This window comes from Strix uralensis, chromosome 10 (assembly GCF_047716275.1).
Source record: "Strix uralensis isolate ZFMK-TIS-50842 chromosome 10, bStrUra1, whole genome shotgun sequence".
Lineage (NCBI taxonomy): Eukaryota > Metazoa > Chordata > Aves > Strigiformes > Strigidae > Strix > Strix uralensis.
The window spans coordinates 22,948,492-22,968,695 of NC_133981.1; the positions used below are offsets into that span (position 1 = coordinate 22,948,492).

The 20,204-nt window shown below is 39.4% G+C and overlaps 2 protein-coding genes across 6 annotated transcripts in view; one reads left to right on the forward strand and one right to left on the reverse strand.

Moving 5' to 3' along the window:
* The window catches only part of CFAP92 (cilia and flagella associated protein 92 (putative)), a 121,786-nt gene that overhangs the window by 29,585 nt on the left and 71,997 nt on the right, over window positions 1-20,204 (forward strand). The window lies entirely within an intron of this gene.
* The window catches only part of EFCC1 (EF-hand and coiled-coil domain containing 1), a 56,748-nt gene that overhangs the window by 2,335 nt on the left and 34,209 nt on the right, over window positions 1-20,204 (reverse strand). The window contains exons 3-7 of one of the 3 annotated variants that reach the window (XM_074879764.1): window positions 15,344-15,489; window positions 11,711-11,843; window positions 11,240-11,405; window positions 3,402-3,560; window positions 1,050-1,119 (exon numbers count right to left, since the gene is read on the reverse strand). In XM_074879764.1, the coding sequence (XP_074735865.1) occupies window positions 1,050-1,119; window positions 3,402-3,560; window positions 11,240-11,405; window positions 11,711-11,843; window positions 15,344-15,489 (674 nt within the window). The remainder of the gene's footprint in view (window positions 1-1,049; window positions 1,120-3,401; window positions 3,561-11,239; window positions 11,406-11,710; window positions 11,844-15,343; window positions 15,490-20,204) is intronic. The other 2 variants (XM_074879765.1, XM_074879766.1) reach the window with 2 other exon arrangements.

The window sequence follows — 20,204 nt, forward strand, 5'->3', positions numbered from 1 at the left end:
CAGGGGTAGTACCTTCCAGACACTTGTGTGCTGTGGATACTAACAGTCTCCTCTTCTCTTATTCTCACTGGGAGAATATCTGACCTATGGCTCAGAAACGGTTTCTCTCAGTGTTGGTGTCCTGGAGCCAACAAGGTCTGTCTTTGCCTTCTTTCCTCTGCTTCCCCTGCAGTCATGCTGGGACAGCACGGCTTAGCTCTGGGCTGCCTGCGCCCGGAATTGCTGGACGCTAGTAACCACAAGACTTTGAAACTGCAAAACCCAGAGTGGTTTGTATGTTATTCTCCCTAAATCACTGTTAGTAATATTCTCCAAAATTAAACCCTCAGGCCACATCTAGTCTTTAATAACCTCACCTTTGACTACTGTCTGCCTATTGAAAGCACCTCCAAGCCATGTTCTTGGGCTTGGTACAGGATGTTCATTTTTTGAAGGTAAGTGCAAATGCTGTGCTAATAGGAACAAAGTAATCAAATCTAAACCTCCAGGCTGTGATCCCTGTATGGTTCCTACAAAGGCAGCTCTAGCACACCAGACCATTGTCAAGGGAGAGGAGTTTGCAAGTTTAATTTTTCATAAGAGGAGCACGAAAGGCTATTATTAGAGGAGTGCGGGTTTGATCTGGTTTCTTTACAGACATACTCTGTTTTGTAGATCTTGTTTGTGTTGCAGCAGAGGAATACAACACGCAGTGGGATAGCAAACCTGATAAATAGGTGCCTTACATACTTGGTCATGTTTTCCACTTTCATATATCAATGAAGCCCTACAGACATTAGTGGGATACTGAATTGTTCCCCTAAGGTGAAATTCTAATTGAACTGGGCTAAAAAAAGCCCTGGATGTGTTCTTGTTTCTGATGTGTCACAGACTAGAAAGCATCACTTCCTATAGGTAATCTTCTCGCATAGTACTTCTTTCTCCCTAGCCTGTTCCCCAGTATTTGAAATATTTTTTTCCTACTCATCCGTTCATTATCTATCTAGTGTTTTTTCCCAAAAGGACACTTTTCAGGCTTCTTGGTCTTTATATATGATTTATTTTCTTACCAGGTTGGGGGTCACGGCAGGATTCCAAAGTGCTCAGCAAGATTTTCCCCAAGGCTCGCTTAGATATGTTCTTTAAAAAACAAAATAATATTATGGCACAAATATGTCCTTCACCAGTTTAAATGTATGCAAAAAAAATCTATATGCAGTGTATTTCCATTTGAAAATTAAAATGAAACTGAATCCTGATAACACAAGACTTTATATTTACTTTATTTTCAAGCATTTTATTTTAGATACTGCTCAAATAATAGCAGTTTGTGGATGGCCACAGTTCCTTAATATGGCTGTAGAAAGAGAAATAACACTTATTCAGTGGAAAATACAGAATTTTCCAGAATGTGTGCCTAAACAAATCTAGAGGGCAAGGTTTGTAAGCAGGGCATGCATGACAAAAGCCCGTTCAGTCCTCTGCTAGGCATGTGTTGAAAGGTAAACAGACAGACTTTGTGGTGTAATCTCAGAAAGAGGCTTCTCAGACCCAGCTGTTCCAGGAATCATTGGGAACCATTTTAGGTATAAACAAATTAGAAGAGATTGTATGTGTCATGTGGCAAGCCCACTGTTAGTTATATGTTAAGATGTAATAAATGTTAGCCAAAGTGAGAGGATTGTAAAAACTACTTAGGATTTGAATGGTCTTTTTCAGTGGTGGTTTTATATTAGAACATTACATAATGTGTCTGGAAAAACAAACTCTCTTAATTTGCTATCAAGACACTAATGCATGCTTTCTGGGAGATGGTCTTGCAATCAGTTTAATTAGCACTTAGAGCGCCTGTATCCGCAGGGACAGGTTGTTGTTAAAACTTCAAGAAGTGAAAATGGATGGAGGCTATTGTGGAAGGAAGACGATGTACCTCCCAGCAGCACAGGCAATACTGGCCCTGCTGCCTGACAATGGTCGTCTGCCTTCTGTTTGTCTGCCCCAGTGGGGACTGGGGCATAGTGGAAAGCAGTCTGCGGCAGACTGGGATTACACATGACCTCTGCAACACAGTGTGAGGTTTTAATAGTCCGAACAGGACGTGCATTTGCCTTTGGACAGTCATTGCTTTGTGGTAGAGTCTGTTGCAAATGAGATGCTTGGCTTAGTTAAAACATGAAGGTGAATATGTTGGGAAGTGACACTTGAAACTGTAGTTTCTGATGAATAAGTTTTCTTTTTTCTGAAGTATATCCCATCAGGGATTTAGGGGATCCTTGCTAAACTCTACCAGGAATGCTGTAAATTATCTTGTTCATTGACAGCAGTGTTGCTGTATTGGTGCTATGGGAGTTGACAGCACAGGGTGGCATGTTTCCAGCAATGATTAGCATTAAGTGCTATTATCACTGAGATATGGCACCTTGTGTGATGGATTGTCTCCCGAGCAGAAATGATTTGCAATAATACAACTGACCGGTGAATGACATGTTGAAGTCTTGACACAAAAGGTTATTATGCTTGTTGCCAGTTGTAGTCTTTACTAGTTTAATCCTTCACTGGATTATTATTGATGCATGTGTCAGACTTGCAATATGAAAGTAGAATTTCCCTGTCAAGTGCTAAAATAAGTTACCAAATTATGAGATATTGCACTTGGTCCCTAGAGTCATCAGTGGAACATGAGCGTACTTCAAACAAAGTAAAGTGATCATCTGAGGAAGCATTCTCATCTCACACAGATTAAGCAGTTTTGCTGAAAATTGAGAACCCTCAGTCATTATCAAAGAAATTAGTTCCTGGCAGTCCAGTGCAGCTCCCAACGTACTCTGTGTTCTACAGATTATCCAATTTGCCTGTCTTTTGGCCAGCCCTTAACATTATCATTCCCGAGCAGGAGATTTAAATTTATTTTCTAAAGGACTGAACTGCAAGATGGGCCATGTACTTCTGGAATGTTATTGCATCAGCTTTTATAAGTCCATGTTTGGATTATTAATTGGGTAAGAAACTTCTTACAAAAAATACCTTATTGATATATAGGAAGGGGGTTTATCCCTTTCATATTGACTCAGTGATGCTAGAATGCAGTTAAACAAAAGTCCTTTTCTAGAAGGAAAAATAATCTAGACTCTTTCTGATTGCTAGCAGTTTTGTATTCCTTGTTGCCTCTAAATTTTTGTTTAGAGGATAATGAGGGCTTGGAGTTCTATATCCAAGGAGATCTCTAGGCCTCTTTTAGAAAGTCAGCCTTAGGGGTCTAAAAGTTTTCTGCAATCACTGGGCAGTTCCCAGGGCAAACATATGAAAAAATGAGTCCTGGTGTAAAGGACTTTGTACTTAAAAGAAGGTAGGAACATCCTTTTTAGTTTGGAAGGGACACTATCAAAACCAGTTTTAAGTCTCTGGCCTGCTTTCTTGCATACCAAGTCTCGAAGTTGTTGAAGAAGCTGTAAAACATCCATGAGCTTTTCTTCCACCAGTGACAGCCTAACTCTCTCAGTCTCCAACATCTGCAGCTCCATCTTCAACAATTCGGTCTCCTCCGCCTTTTGCTGCAGTTCACCTAGCAATGGGCCTTTCATCTGGACAATGACACAGGAAATTAAAAACACTGGAGCTTTTCACTTTCTTGCCCAATAAGTATCACAGAATCACAGAATCACAGAATCAACTAGGTTGGAAAGGACCTTGAGATCATCTAGTCCAACCATTAACCTAACACTGCCAGTTCCCATCTACACCATATCTCTCAGCGCTATATCGACCCTACTCTTAAACACCTCCAGGGATGGGGACTCCACCACCTCCCTGGGCAGCCCATTCCAACGCCTGACTACCCGTTCTGTAAAGAAATGCTTCCTAATATCCAGTCTAAACCTTCCCTGGCACAACTTGAGGCCATTCTCTCTTGTCCTATCGCTTGTTACTTGGTTCAAGAGACTCATCCCCAGCTCTCTGCACCCTCCTCTCAGGGAGTTGTAGAGGGCGATGAGGTCTCCCCTCAGCCTCCTCTTCTCCAGACTAAACAACCCCAGTTCCCTCAGCCGCTCCTCGTACAACATGTGCTCCAGACCCTGCACCAGCTTCGTTGCCCTTCTTTGGACATGCTCGAGTCATTCAATGGCCTTTTTGGGGTGAGGGGCCCAAAACTGAACACAGGAATCGAGGTGTGACCTCACCAGTGCCGAGTACAGGGGTAAGATCCCTTCCCTGTTCCTGCTGGCCACGCTATGGCTGATACAGGCCAGGATGCCATTGGCCTTCTTGGCCACCTGGGCACACTGCTGGCTCATGTTCAGCTGGCTGTCAATCAACCCCCCCAGGTCCCTCTCTGACTGGCAGCTCTCCAGCCACTCCTCCCCAAGCCTGTAGCGCTGCTGGGGGTTGTTGTGGCCCAAGTGCAGCACCTGGCATTTGGCCTTACTGAAGCTCATACAGTTGGCCTCAGCCCATCGCTCCAGCCTGGCCAGGTCTCTCTGCAGAGCCTCCCTACCCTCGAGCAGATCAACACTCCCACCCAACTTGGTGTCATCTGCAAACTGACTGAGGGTGCACTCGATCCCCTCATCTAGATCATCAATAAAGATGTTAAACAGGAGTGGCCCCAAAACCAAGCCCTGGGGGACACCACTCGTGACCGGCCTCCAACTGGATTTAACTCCGTTCACCACAACTCTTTGGGCCCGGCCATCCAGCCAGTTTTTTACCCAGCAAAGCGTGCGATCATTTAAGCCTTGAGCAGCCAGTTTCACCAGGAGAATGCTGTGGGAAATGGTGTCAAAGGCCTTGCTAAAGTCAAGGTAAACTACATCCACAGCCTTTAACTACATCCACAGCCTTTAAAGGCTAAAGTACAAAACTAAGTTTTCCCCCTTATCTGGTAAATGTCAGCTCATTCCAGAAGATTATCTTGAAAGGAAGTAAATTTCTTTAACATACTAGGTAAAATGAAGAATCGATAGTTGCTAGGAAATGCATGCTTTTTTCTTGCACATAATGGCAGTTGATGCAACACTGGATGCAAGCAGATCATTCAGAAATTTATAATACCAGCATTACTATTTCAGTTTTCTAATCTTTCGCATTCCTGTCATCCTCTATAAAGCATAACTAATTTGTGTGCCCTCACCAATATAATCACATCTTTGTCTTGCAACTCCTACATATCAATCATCTATACATTCAGTGAAACAAGAAGGTAATTAGCTAATTTTTTTCAGTATTTTGGTTAAAAAGAAAGTGTCTTAAGGAAAAAAAATTAAGATTCTGGTTCTGCAAAACACTGGCATGTGTTCTTGGTGAAGCATTGGTTTGCAGCTAAGCACAGAAAAGTCCAGATTCAACCAGACCCTTGAACACTACATAAATCCTGGGCCAGACGGGTCTCCTCAGACCTGGACCTTCCAAAGCTGAGCTGACCTGTCAGTCGCCTCAGACCTCCCCATGAAAAATTGTTCAGGATTTGAAATGTAGTTTTTGTTTCAATGCAAAATGTAAGTATTTTGAACCAGAAAGCTGCCACACCATTTGCAAAAGTAAATATCTTTGTCACACTCAGCCCTGTTGCAGATACATGGCCAAGTTGCTAAAAAGAGCCTGAAAAGCATTCCTTGGAAAATATGTCACTTAAATATTAATTTTGGACCTTTGAGAGCACTGATAGATTTCAAGTTTATTAATAAAAGTAAACTTATTTCACAATTCTTACTGTGTCCAGTATTCTGAAACGTTACCATTTTTTGCAATTTCTTGTTGAAAACACAATCTAAATATATTTATAAATATTACACTGAGAAGCAAAATTATGTGGGGTAAATGCTAAATTTGCTGGCTCTGTTAATCCCTTTTTATTGACATCTTTTATCTTTATTGCAGTTTTAAAAATAACTAAGAAGAGAGTTGAATTTGAAAAGCTGGAGGCCTTGATATGCATGCTATTTAATAGATTTTCTTGTAGAAATTTGTATCCTGATGAACTTTAATAGATGGGAAGGAACTTCAGTTCCCTAAAACCTAAGTCACAACAGAGTGAAAAAAGAAAACAACCCCTGATGCACACCGAGCCTTCTAGAAGGTCATTTTAGTTTCTGACAGTGCTAATAGTATGTATTAGTTGGCACTTATTCCCCCATCAGATGGAAATCAGCCTGTTCCATTAGCTCTCCGTGAGCTTTGCCCTGTGAGGCACTCACTCCAGCTCCTCCAAGCTATACAACAGCAACAGAGGTTTGGATCACTTAACCTGGTCCATCTGCCAAACAATTATTTCAGCATCCCTGTCTGAACGACTCTTTTAGATGAATACACTAACATTTTCCTGTATGGAGAGCCAACTTTGTTACCACCAATGTGGCAGCAGGCCGACTGAGACATAACAAATACTCTAGAGGCTGTGGGAGGTCTTCAATGAATTAAACATGTGGTTTCCTTTATTATATTGCAGATTGCCTCCACACTGTAAATATTACCCAGCATAGATCTGTACTAAACACATGAAGTAGTTATGTTCTGGTGCATGTAAAGTAGTGTCATATCAGATAACAGAGAGGTAAAAGGCCACTATTTTTAAGTGTAAAATAGACATTCCAAATATGCAATTAGACAGATGCTCATGGAATTTCATAACGGGTGCCCACCTATCCTGGTCCTGCACCCCTAACATCACTTATCTGCTGCTTTTAGTTTCTGCTTCAGTCATGCTGGCAAAACTGCCTTCTTGGAAAGCAGCACAGGGAGTCCTCTGTGCTCTGCCGGGTGTTACTGAAGGGCTGTCGCTGGGCGGTGGATCCCACATACAGACATGAATGGGACAAGCACAAACTCCTCTCCTTAGTATGCATGCCACTTGAGTTCTCCATAGCTGTCTAGTGTCACGACCAGCTGCTTAGTTTGTGTAGACAGCACAGGCACTATACTTAGCCAAGAGTGCCACTAGTGATATTTGGAAATAGCATTTGTTGCTACTGCTGCTTCTTTTTCCCTCTTTATTTTGACTGCTCTTACAAAGTCCTTTTTCTTGTATTCCCTATTCTGCAGCTAATAAACTGCTTTCCACAGCAGTTATACCTTAACAGCCACCTTGTCATCTATAAGAATGCTAGTTTCCTGATACCTTTATTTCATTTATATGTACGGGTATGCATTTTTTGTCTTCTTATTGTGCTTTAAGACAGGGCTCAGTGCACCATTAAAACATTCTCCCAAATTGTTTTCCCTAGCTAGGTTACATCTAGAACCTGTTGTTACCTTAACATGTGCAATAATGACGATAGTTAAGCGTAAGCTATTTTTAAAACCTAGATACTGAGGAGGGATGCTGGGTAGTTAAGTCACAGGGCTCAGAGGAGTGGGGTTTGTTCTTAGCTCTGTCAAAGTCCCTCAGCAAAGCCTGATTTTGGATTTACGCCGTGTTTGTGACATGGAAATCCTACCTTGCCAAACACCAGTTTTGAGAAGAAGTCAGGTGCTAATATCCAACGCTCCTATAAAAGAGGGAGAATGTCTTGGGCAAAATCTGAGCTCTGGAATAGCATGTACATCTAGGACAATGAATAATTAATATGCAAAAATCCCTTAGGAATGTAAGACAAAATAATTCTGTTGTATTTTCCACAGAAGTTCAGAAGGCTGTCATATTAGAGCCATTTTTAAGCAATGAACCTGAGAAAAATTTTCAAAACAGGAAGAAAACAGCAACAAAATGGCAGAATGAAGTGCCAAACTGTGCTGTGTAATTTATCTTTTAAATCATTTCACCCTCAGAGGACTAGAGTGTGGCAAATGGAGCACCAGTTTTTAAGAGAGGCTGCAGAGATGATCTGAGGAACAGCAAATTGCCTCAAGAGTATCAGTAATTCTGTCAGGCAAATTGGTAGGAACTGTAATGGAGGAGAGACTTGGTGAATACATAGATGAACATAGTGAAGAATCTATTAGATTTCTTTGAAAGGGTCTGTGAATATATACGAATAAAGTTAATTCAGTTGATAGACTGTATTTCAAATTTGCAAAAAGTTTTTGTCACCAAAGACTCAAAAAAAAAAAAAAAAAGTCCCTGCCAGAGGGCAGCAGCACAGATCCTGCCGTGGACTTACAGCTGGTTAAAAGATGGGGGTAGAGCACAGAGTGGCAGACCAGGATTGAAGGTTTCACAGTGGAGGGGGATAATCCTTAGGGTCTCACAAGGAGCTGGGTTAAGGCCTGAGCTGTTCAGCATATTCATAAATGATTTTTTAAAAAGGTGAATGTCCAAGTGTTTAAGTTTGCTCCCAATTCATTTTTTTGTGGGTAATCAAAACTAAAGCTGCCTGTGAAGAATTACAGCAGGAGTTTATGATATTTAAAAGCTATGGGCAATAAAAGACAGATGAAATTCAGTGTCAATAATGCAAAGTAAGACATGTTGTAAAGGTACGCAATGTCATACGTATGCAGTGATGGTCACTGCCACTCAGGAAGGAGATCTAGAAGAGCTGTAATCTCCTGAACATAGCTCAGCAGTCAGCAGAGATCAAAAGCATGCATGCTAGGAGCTATTAGGAAAGGAACTAGGGACAAAACAGAAACTATGATTATGCCGTGAACGACCTCTAAGTACATTTTCAGTTCTTCTCATTTGAAAAGGTTAATCGAGCTTGAAAAGCACATAGAAGAATAAAACAGAATGACAAAAATAAGTAATGGTTTCTATAGCAAGAGAGCTGAGGCAGACTAGGAATGGTGATAACTGAGGCAGTATTTCTGGTAGTAAAAGTCTGTAAAATTATGAGGGAAAGATCATTTGCTGATTCCCAAGCACAAAAATGAGGTGACACTGGGTGATCAGGCAGCAGATGTAAAGCTAACAAAAAAAATCCTCAAAAGCTGTTTCTTTCTAACTACTATGTGAAAGTCCTTGACATGAGATACCAGAAGCATCTCTAGATATAAAGAAAGGAAAGGTAAATTCATGGTAAATATCTCCAGTACTGTCTATTAAACATGATACTCCCTGCAACACCCAGTTCAAGATGTGTCTATCCCTGTGTGTTGGCAACCAGGTAAGGAAGGCCAAGAGGAAAATCCTCTGTACTGTTTCTCATTGATTTTCTCTAAGCAACTGCTGCTTGACATCAGGTGCATGATATTAGGATGAACTTTTCATTTGTCCCTGTATGGCAGGTCATAAACTAATTGTCTTTTTAATTAAGCTGGCAGTTTGTATGTAAGCTTTTATGGAAAATAATTGGCATTTCTTTGCAGCACTACACTTGGCAGCGTATCATTTTATTTTTAGAATTCGCTCATGTTTTCTACATCTATTTTCCCCAGGTCCCGACACCTTCATCACACTGTCTTCAGTAGAAACTATTTTTAAATGTTCGGCAGAACTTTCTAGACATGACGAATTTCAGAACTCTCTTATCCCCTGGTTTTATAAGTCTTAGACTGAAGCAATTATTAATTGGTATTTGAGAGTGTTGCTCTGCACTTGCCTGCTGAGTTTGTTACTTGTTAGCTTTGTTGTTATTTGTCTAATTTCCAGCACTGAGCAGGTCCAAACAGAAGCATATAGGGCAATGTATAAGGTAGTTTTGTCAGGTGATCAGAGAAAGTGTTCTTGGTGGTTTATTTATTAAGCCAATATATACATTTGCAAGTTAGATGACAGAGCATTTCTCAGTCTTCCAGTTTGCTTTGTGTTGATTAGAGGAACAGTCACCTTTTTGAAAGGAATGACTTATTACTTGTCTCTCTGTTTTGTAGCACCAAAAAACCACACCTATAACTGCACACAAGATATAAATGCTTGGCTAAATAAAAGTAAGAGAGTTTAAGAATAAATTTCTAACAGGCTCAAAATGATTCATCCTACTGATTTTAAATTCATGTCGCAGTGAGTTGGCACTATGTCTTATTCACCACCCTGCTTGTTTTTAAATCAAGTGCAACAGATTCCATTTTTGTCCTGGAATTTTGTATTAATCTATTGATAATAGTACTTTTCTGAACAAGGCACACAGAACTAATATCCATCACCAGAGATTAAAAAGAAGGCAATATGATACTGCAGAAGAAGATGACTACCTCTGAATGAACAAAAAAGAAGAAAACTGGTACTACCTACAGGAAGGTATTCCCTTGCTGTAGGTAAAAGAATAAATGTAGTTTTTTACGTGGTCTGATGTTAAGCAGTATAAATGAAAGCTTTGTGTTGCTCTAAGAAGTATTACAGGAATAGTCATCGAATACTGCAAATTTTCTAAGACACAAGTACGATCTGATTCTGTTTCTAGATTTTTTCCTCACGAGTAACCTCATTTAATTTAGTCAAGGGGGATGACGATATGAAATAGTGATAAAAATCAAAGGATGGCAACATGTAAAGAAGTTGAATATTTTACTCTTTAAATGGTTTACAGATTAAGATAATCCTTCCAGAACTACTGAAATCTTTACGCTCCTTTTAAAGAAGGGATATAAAATGTGGAACAAGCACTAACTGAGCCTTACGACAAAACAGACCAAAGCAATGCATATGATGCACTATTTTTGTTTCACAGAATGATTGGTAGCGTTTAAATCTATGCTCATCAACGGCTGAAGTTTGCAGTATTTAAATAGTAAGACCACATGCGATTACTAGGATACTGCACTGGGGCTTTTAACTACTGTGGTTATAACCTCTGCTGAAAGAAAGCTAACCATGCTGCTAAGCCTGAGAACCAGTTTTTTAAAAACATTTATAAATCAGTCTAAGCCCGAGAACCCACCAGAGTAAACTGGATGATCTCCTCTGAGAGATTCCAAAACAGTGAGCCCCTGCATCTCAGTCGGCTGGAGGGATTTCTTGGAAAGTTATTGTGTTCCCAGAGGAGCTGGATGTCTTGGGACATGAGGAGCATTTCATCCACACCGAGGAACCACTGAAAGCTGCCTATAGTAACCCTATGGCTGACATGTGGCTCTTTGGTTTACAGTGGTACCAGTCCCAAACATAGCATCAGTGAGCATCTTAAACCATTTAAATAAAGGCTGGTATTTGAAGAGCCTGTGTCGTACTGTGCCTGGTGTATGTCTCATCCTCCAGACAAATGGAGTTTCATGTAGGAACCATGCTGGAAATGTGGGTGTAACAGGAAAGCATGAGATGTTTGAGCTGACAAACTGAGAGACATCAGCAACAGAGAGCGGAATGGCCAGAGTAAAATATAAATGTATATGTATATGTAGCTACTTAAAGATACATTAACTCTTTCACACTCTGCTTGGCACCTGTTACCTCTTCCATATTTGTTTCCAGTTTTTTCACTTCATGCCCTTTAAGCTCAAGCTGTTCAGTTAGCTGTGTGATTCTCTCTGTGAGCTCTGCAGGGGCTGTTTCGTAGCCATCAGTATTGGTGGTGTCCAAGTAAGACATGAGCTTTTTCCACATTTTTTCATCACATCTATATATACATTAAAAAAAATAAAAAAGGTTAGCGAAACCTCATGATGAAGGTCTATGTCTGTAAAAGCTAATTTTCCTGCAAAAGTCTTGGCAGCACAAATCACAAGTTAGCATCCTAGCTGGCACTGATTAGGGCTAGGTGGGAATATCCAGCATGTTGTCTCCTATGGGCTGCAAAGGATGAGCAAAGGGCCTGCTGATTTTGCTGTATAGTATTACTGCTTCTTACCGAAGCCACAGTGCCTTCAGGTCATGAAATAATCTTTGCAAAGGGCTCAAATAATGTTAATCTCAGAAACCTACCCGCTGCCACAGCAAGGGAGCTTGGCCAGTGTTGTCTTGCTGTGGTCCGCCTGGGATGGCTGGTCTCCTGCCCACTTCTCCTCCTCTTCATCAGAGGCAGCCTGGCCCTCCACAGAGCGGAACAGCTGATCCTCTGCTCGAGAAACCAACAACTGCTCAGCAACAAAACAACCACCCCGGGGTGCTGCAGCTCTGGCAATTCAAACTCCGGAGACTGAGACAGAAAGAAGTGAGGTTTTTAAAAACCCCAGTGAAGCACAATGCAGGGTCCTTCAGCAGCCACGGAAAGGGGCTTTAAGGGACCCTCAGAAAAGATCATTATTTTAAGAGTCTTGAATACTTCAACACTCTCTTGCGGGTAACTTCTAGCTGTTTCACTTCAGTTCTTTTCTTTCCTTTAAGTAACTATAATGTAAGGATAAGTGTGAAGGATCACTGTGTTATTGGGGGGGCAATTACTGTTCACGTATACAATTGAATCTACACTTTTCAAGAGGAATGAGAAACCATTGTACGATGTAAGATTTTTTTGCAGAGTCTTTGTACCAGCTGAACACATATTCAGAGTGCAAGAATTTGATATAAGCGTTCTCTAATTCATTCCCTTACTGTGTTTTGTAGGGACAGTGACTTCAATATATAAATGTAATATTAGATCCATAGCTATCTAATGTTTCATTATATCTTTTTTTACCCAAGCCTAATGTCTCCTCGCATGCCAGATAAATTATAAATGAACTGTCTACAATACAGTAAACATACACAGTAATACTTCAATACTCTTTTAGCTGTATCTTATAAAAGCTATTGCATTTAATGCCTTTTTATCACAAGCAGATATTTACCGGGACTTAGAGGATGATTATGATGCCCGTAACTTACTGCAAGTCTTTTGACACATTGAGTACATGAAAAGCACTGGCCACATCTTTATTCTGAACATTGATTTTGAGCTGACATCAGGTTAAGCCAATGTCAACATGATTTTAAATTTTATAATCATTCACCTTAATCACTGTCAGTTAATTAAACAGGTTTAATGAAGTCTAACAGACTGATCAAGTCAAATGCTGTTTCTTCAAATGTTGAAACACTTTTGACCTTAGGTAGCGTTACAAGTGTTGTGTATATTTAGTTCATTCAGCACAGGAAGGGGGGTTCAAAGGGATGAATCACCCAGCAGAGACTCTCAGGTAAATGATTTTCTGTCTCATTTCAAGGACACAAGCACCTGCAGTTCAAGCTAAAATACCATTTTCTGTTGTTGCTATTAGAAGGGCTTCCATGTAGCAACCGGGCCCCGGACCAGCAGGCAGCGAGCAGTGGCTCGCACCCGCGTGCCTTGGCAGATCCCCTTCGGCGAGCAGCCGTGTCACACCTCTGCAGGAGCCTTTGCTGCCCCACTGCCAGCCAACAGCATGTTTAATCCCCTCTCAGGTCTATTTTCAGCAACAAAGGAAAAATGACCTGGAGATTTTTTTTTTTCTTTTCTTTTGGTTAACAGTCAGCATACGTATGTTACTGCAATTTTCATTCCAGTAGCATTCAGTGTGCCTAATTTATAGGTTATCATGTTCAGTAATTTATTGCTTAAGCAGGAACAAAGCTTAGTTGCATGGAATATTGCTCTTTAATTAGAGAATGAATGTCTACATTTTTATGGCAATCCTTATACTGTACAGACTAATTTATTAGCAGCACTTTCTTTCTGTGAGGCTGTGCGCTGCCAAAACAACAAAAAAAGACTTTCTATTTTCAATCTGTGATACATTAGTAGTGAACTTTTCTCTCAACATTTATTTTCTTGCCACAAGAGTCCAAAGGGATAACGATCAGAGTTTACAGCTGCTGTGGCAGCCATGAGAACTGATTGCCCAACACTATGGATCCCTTGCAGAGCTTCACACTGCTATGTTTAGTTCAGTAAATTATTGCTGCCTCTGGCATAGCAGACACTCAGGTTGGGTTTTTAAAAATGGAGGAAAAAGCATGTGAATCTCAAGATGTCTTTATGTTATGGTATCTAAGGCACTTGTAATGCTTTTTTTTGTTCACAACGCCCCCCCCCCCCCACCAGAATGTCCTCTGCACTGATTGAATGTGTGTGCAAAAAAGACTATCTTTACATCCCCCTTGTTAGGTTACGATTAGCAGGACTGGAAACCAGAGAGGAAAAGCAAAATTTCTTACTCATTTCTCTTAACATAAAGCAAGTATTTTATTAAAATTCTTCTACTAAGCTAATATCTTAAAAAAAAAATTCTTTCACTAGAAACATACAGCACTTCATTATTGTGATATTAATTTGTAAAGTAGCTAACTTACCCAATTCCATTGATGGAAGTGCTCTTCTGCTCTAAGAAATTAATATTTATTAAAGTATATATATATAAAAAATAAATATGCATCTAGATTTATTTATCTATTATATCTAAGTTTATCCCAGATGTTCACACACTTCTTTACATTTGTTCAACTTTCTGAGTTATCTTTCTTTTCTGTCTAACTAATCATTTTTTATTTGATGGAACACTTTTTCACATTTTTAAATCTTGAAATATGCGTAGTGTGGGTTAGACATAAAAACTGTCTTTAAGTGTCAGATTTGATAAAAATATTTGTAAAAGCAGGTTTATTTTATAAGTCTAACCACATGGAGAACATGCTACAATGTTCATTGTATTTGCGTGTCATTATTTTTCACATTCCTGAGTAGCTGCTTGCCAGCTCCATTCAATGCATACCTAAAATCTAATTTTTTGTCACTACATACAGCTCTCCAGGCTGCAGTAAAGACGCCTTGTTACTTACAGTTTATGTCAGATAAGTGCTTTTGCCACCTTTGAACTAAATGTGTCCAAAAAAAAAAAATCACTGAAGGTAAGCCAAACTTACCAAACTTTGTATTTGCTGTCTACCTGGCACGTAAAGCACTACCCAGGGGTGGGGAAAGATGTTTGGCTTCTAAGATGTCTATCATAAATGTGCCTCATCATTACAACAGCTAAATGACTCCCCCCAAATTACTGTCTCTTTGAGAACCCTTGTAACTGTCTGCTCTGCAAAAGCCTAGTCGAGGTCATTGATAGTGAGAGCCAGCCTTGGCAAACCCAGTGATTTTAGAACTTTCAAAGAATGCTCCATGCAGTCCCATGGGAAGTCGCAAGCGTGCAACGTTATGGCAGTAGTTAGTGCTACCTCTGCAAAACAGGTTGGACCTTGTCAGAGTTACTGGAGCAGCCAGGATGTTTCCAAAGAGTGTGACTGTACAGAATATTAACTGCAAATGGTTTCCTTGGAAATTATTTTAGCTGAAGTTCTGAGGTTTTATTTATAAAGAAATGAAAACTTCATACTTTTAAGCCAGGAAAAGGTTTTGATGAGGTGAATCATATGGAAAAAAAGCAGTTTTAAATCATAGCTCTAAGTGATACATTCAGTCTTTTATTAAACATAAAATTATGTGGGGAGTGAGAAGTAGAAAGCTGTGATATTCCCTTTTATTTAGGTCTAGGATTTCAAGATTCATTAGGATTGGTTTGTGGCTTTTGTGGTTTAATATCTATACTGCTTTTCTGCTGAGGATCTTACAAATCAGTGAGGAAATGAAGAGTTGGGCGTTGGGTTTATTACCGTTCTCGGAAATCCCAGCTCCGCCAGTGGGAGACCGTCGATCTTGTTGCACAGCAGACAGGCAGTATCTTCCATCTGGTAAGGCTGCTCCCTCCTTCTGCTCCGGGCTGCTTCCTGAGGGAAGCTGAAATCTCACCGTTTCTGACCTGGAAAAGAAGGGCAAGGTAAAGTGGACTTGTAGGAAATTTGACAAAGCAAGATAAGTGTGCACAGCATAGTGCATGAATGGCTTCCACTGAATGCGACTGTGCAGACTTGCCGTAGAAGAACAGGGGTATCTACCTTCAGTGCCTGTTAAATCAAACCTCCAAGGGCTGCATTTTGTTGCTTCACCAAGAACCAAAGGAAGGTGGATTTCAGCTGTTCTTAGGTAATAAGAACTAAACGTTACTTACAGCTTTTAATTCAGGTCAAAGACATCTAGAAACTTGATACGGGAACGGTCTACTCTGGCCATAGGCTCTCCCTTCTCCAGTGACAGTGATATGGCAGTGTGTGCTTCATTTTTACCCTGGGCACCCTAACACCACAGCCGGGGTGGCAAGTCTTGCATCTGGTCACTTGGACTGGTAGTCAGAAATATCACGCAGTTTTGAGCTAAGTCTTCCAAGTACTGGAGATGAAGCAGTGTCAGAGACTGAAAAGTCAGAGAGAAAGATACATAAACAGAGTGACACATCTGAAAACCAGTGAGTTATAGGTAAGAAGCATCTCAGCAATAAGCTTCTGAATTGCTGACAATCTAATTTGAAACTATTTTTCCGAGTGGAATGTAGATATTACATCTATATCCTTTAAAGGAAACAGCTTTCCAGGGATGGCACACTGATCATATAATGTAACTGATGAATATGAGTCCTTAAACTTGCCAACAAAATATATTTTGAAAAAAGTAATTTAATTCAATGAAGGACAATGATTGTTCCGACTGAGGAATTTATAGTTACCTAAATGTACAGCACTGGGGGAGTACCTCCAAGGAAATTCAGGGTAGCACGTTAGAGGAAAAATCCAGACTATGTTTACATGTAGTTGAGTTGAAAATGTTCTAACCCAATCAAGAGGAGACCCAAGCATGTAAGTCAGTACAAGTCATTGGGTGTAGTAAAATGGAAACTTTTACTGTACATGAAACAAAATCTAACCAATCTAGTAACATGGATTTATTTTCTCACAATCTAATAAAATACTACATCTTGGAAAGAATGGGAATGAAATGTGAAATGACAGTCATGAAGAGTCCATTGGAGTTACTGCTCCCTTTTTATTGGAATTCATTTGGTTTGGTTCAGTTTGGTTCTCCTACCTGACATTTCATAGGGATGTACTGAAAGACAGCATCGCTATTTTAGAGGAAATACAATGGAAGTATAGTTGACAAAGAAAATTAACTGAGACACTCCTATTTACATGCAAAATAGTAAATAGGGACTATGAAATTGAAAGGCTACACATAATACCGAATTTATTTTAGGAGTCTTGATTTTTCACACAACATACATAATACTTAATTCCACAAAATGTTACTGAAATCAGAGCTATGAAGGATTTAAGAAATCAGACTCTTATAATGTAGTAAGAAACTCATAGTTACACTGGATAAATGGAAATTTGGCATATCAGTCCACACATGTAAGGTTTATACCAAATGTTCTCCAAGGTAGGAATAAGCTACCTCTCAGGTATGGAGCTAACTGAACACCAAGTCCAGTCCATTACAAGCTTGAGTACCTTACATGTCTATGTTGTGTAATGTAATATACATTTCCTATAGAGAATATTTCCATTGCTTCCTTTTGTACTGTTTAGAAAACAGTTTACTTTCAACAGTTATATACAGGATATTTTCCTATTTAGACCGTGTAATAACATGGTTATACTTTTCCCAGTAGGAGCTGTCATGTAGTTCACAAAGAATTTATATGCAGAAGAAAGCAAACCAAATTCAGGGCTTTTATAGTAAATTAAGTTCCCTACAAATTCTTCCTAAGATTAGTTTTGGTCTGGTGAATATTGAATATTCCTTGTTCTTAGCATATTAAATAGTCATCAACAAAAAGTGAGAGTTAAAACACTCAGCAAATTGCTCCTACTGAAACAAGTTGTATAATGTGATATTTTTGTACAAATCTAAATACTTCCTGCCTGTAAATTCAACTACTGCTAGAAACAGGACTTTAGATGTAGTAATAGAACGGCTGATGCCAAGTTAGAGATAAGTATTGCAGAGAGCTTTTGTTCAAACTAACACAGCTGCTGTCAGTTCCTGAAGAACCACACCAATACTCATTCCCTTGTTGCTTGGGAAAGTATGATCATGAATTTAACAACAACAACAAAAGTCAGTATTTCAAAATATCTGTAGGGACAGAAGCTGAGGTAAACCATGCTTAGTAACCAGCACTTATTCTACCTCCTTGAGTAGAACCGACTGCATAAAAACTAATGACATATTTCATTTACAATTTATGGTATTATTTAGCTTAGCAACAATTGGATTTCCTGTAAAGCCAAGGGAAATAGCGGTCTCCAGAATGGAGCCTGGCTAGTCATTTAGCTTCATTAGTTCTGGAAAAAATAATTATGAAGTAGTGCACAAATAAAAAGCACTGTTAAGCTTGGGCATTCAAAATGGGGGCTCCTGGAGGCATCACAGAGGTTCAGTGTTCTGGACAGTTATTGTGGGATATAGTAGTATTTCCTTTCACAAGACTGTATATATTATATTTTTCTGAAATGTGCTAATTTCCTTCATTTTAAGATAAATATTTTGGGGTCTGGTACTCGGTAAGAACCTTTTATAATTTCTTGAGGACTAGAGCTGGTATTGTGCAGATTGTTCTCTTAGCTTTGAGCTGCAGTATAATTTAGATCTGTTTGGATTTCAGAGACTTCTAGACTTAGTTCACATAATACAGAGATGTTGACATTTCAGTGAATATTCATTGTAGTCTCAAAGTTGGTTAAGATTTTATTCCATAAAACATTATGAATATTCAAGTATCATGAAAATCTTTTCCAGCAAAAGTGGGTAAATGCTCTGATGTTTAAATGGGAGATCTGCTGGTGGTATTAACTTCTTAGATCTTTTATCTTGCAGTCCAAGGAACATTAAGAAGTTGGTGGAAAAAAACAATCTTTCCCATATAATTCAGGTCTTAGAATAGCAGACTCCCTCTACTTAGATGAGATTCAAGACAGACCTAAAAAATAGCTTTCGCTTCTCTGTAGTTCTTGTAAGGGAACTTCTAATTAGTTGATGAAATACAAAGTACAAACTCTGATTATTCCACAGTAATTTTCTTGAGAGGACTTCATCAGCTCTCTCTTAATATGGAGAAATTAAGGGAGTCATACAGATGGCATATTTTGTTAGGTCTTTCTGCCCAATATATTGGTTAAAGACAGCCATGTCTGTCTTCTCCAGAGATGTTCATCTGGGAAACTAGAAAGAAATGTAAGTTTTCAGAAAGGGTTTTCAGACCCACGTGCTCCAGAATTTAAATCTTGGTCCTGGCACAGGCTCTATCATTTGCATCAAATTGCATTGTGCTTTAGCTTCCCCAACAGAAGAAATATAGCAAAGTTAGTGTACCTTATACCTAAATAAAAAGGCAACACAGATTAAGATACAGCCTTGTTTTCTAGAACCAAGCGTGGAAATTATTTCAAGGTGTTTAGGAATGGGGCAGATTTTAAATGTGCATGAAGGAACATGTGGCCAGACAATCCAGAATTTCAGAGCTTGTCCACGACAGATAAAAATGAAGAAAAAAAGCAAACAGCAACAGGAGTAGATACAGAAATAATAATTAAAAAACCAAAACCAAAACCAAAACAAACAAGAGATTTTTTATTTTATCAACTAATAATAATGTCAAGGACCCGTTGGAAATAACAAAACTGGAAAATTGTTGTTTTGGTATGTCTTGGCTTCTATAGGCTTCCAAAGGAGGGATGTATAAACACAGTTGGTTTCCATTCATGTCATCCAAAACCAGTTTAAGGCAATAATCTGCCAAATTTGGTGCCAAAGATTGATCGGGAGGCAGAGCTAGAGATCTTTTTGGCTATGCAGAAATTGTGAGGAGGGGAAGGACGCTGCTAATACTCTTTGTGTAGCTGCAAGGATAAACCTACCATTCCATTAAACTATAACTAGAAACCAAACAGGACATGGATTGAAGAAGGTTTCAATCAGAAATGTTGCACAGAACTAAAAGAATAGCATTATTAAGGAGACAAATGAATTTTTGCTATCTATGGGAAGAAAGGGGCTGTTTTCTTCTTTTGATTTTTGCCATTGATCTTACAATCACTTTGGAGGATATTTCAAATTTCTGACTGGATTTTCTTTGTTTTTTGGTCTTTAAAGCAGATGCAATTGAACAGCACAGAAGATTTAATTTCTTAGGGTTGCTTCATGCTCCCTTAGTTCACATTGTTAAAGTACACAGTTTTTCATCCTTGTTCGCAAGAGAGGTTGTAGAGGCATGAATAGAGTCATGGTGGTGTTCTTTGGTAGCAGAACAATGGAACACCATGATCTCCTGATTTCTCATCATGAGATTTAACCACTAGGTCATTTTTTCATATCTGGGAGCTTTTTATTGTCTTTAATGCCGAATCTGCACTCTTAATTTTCAAGTGGCAGAGGCTTCAAGATTTAAAGGCGAGCATAACGAAAGAGGCCAACCGGTATGTTTTCGCTGTCATGGTAAATGCTAAAAGGAGGAATCTTCACTCATTCTTAAACATAGGTTTAATTCTTTTCTCATTAGTATTCATACAGCATCAAACGGGTCTTCAAAAATGAGAAGAAGAGTGAATAAACAGCACGTTTGTTTAGGGCAAAGATCAG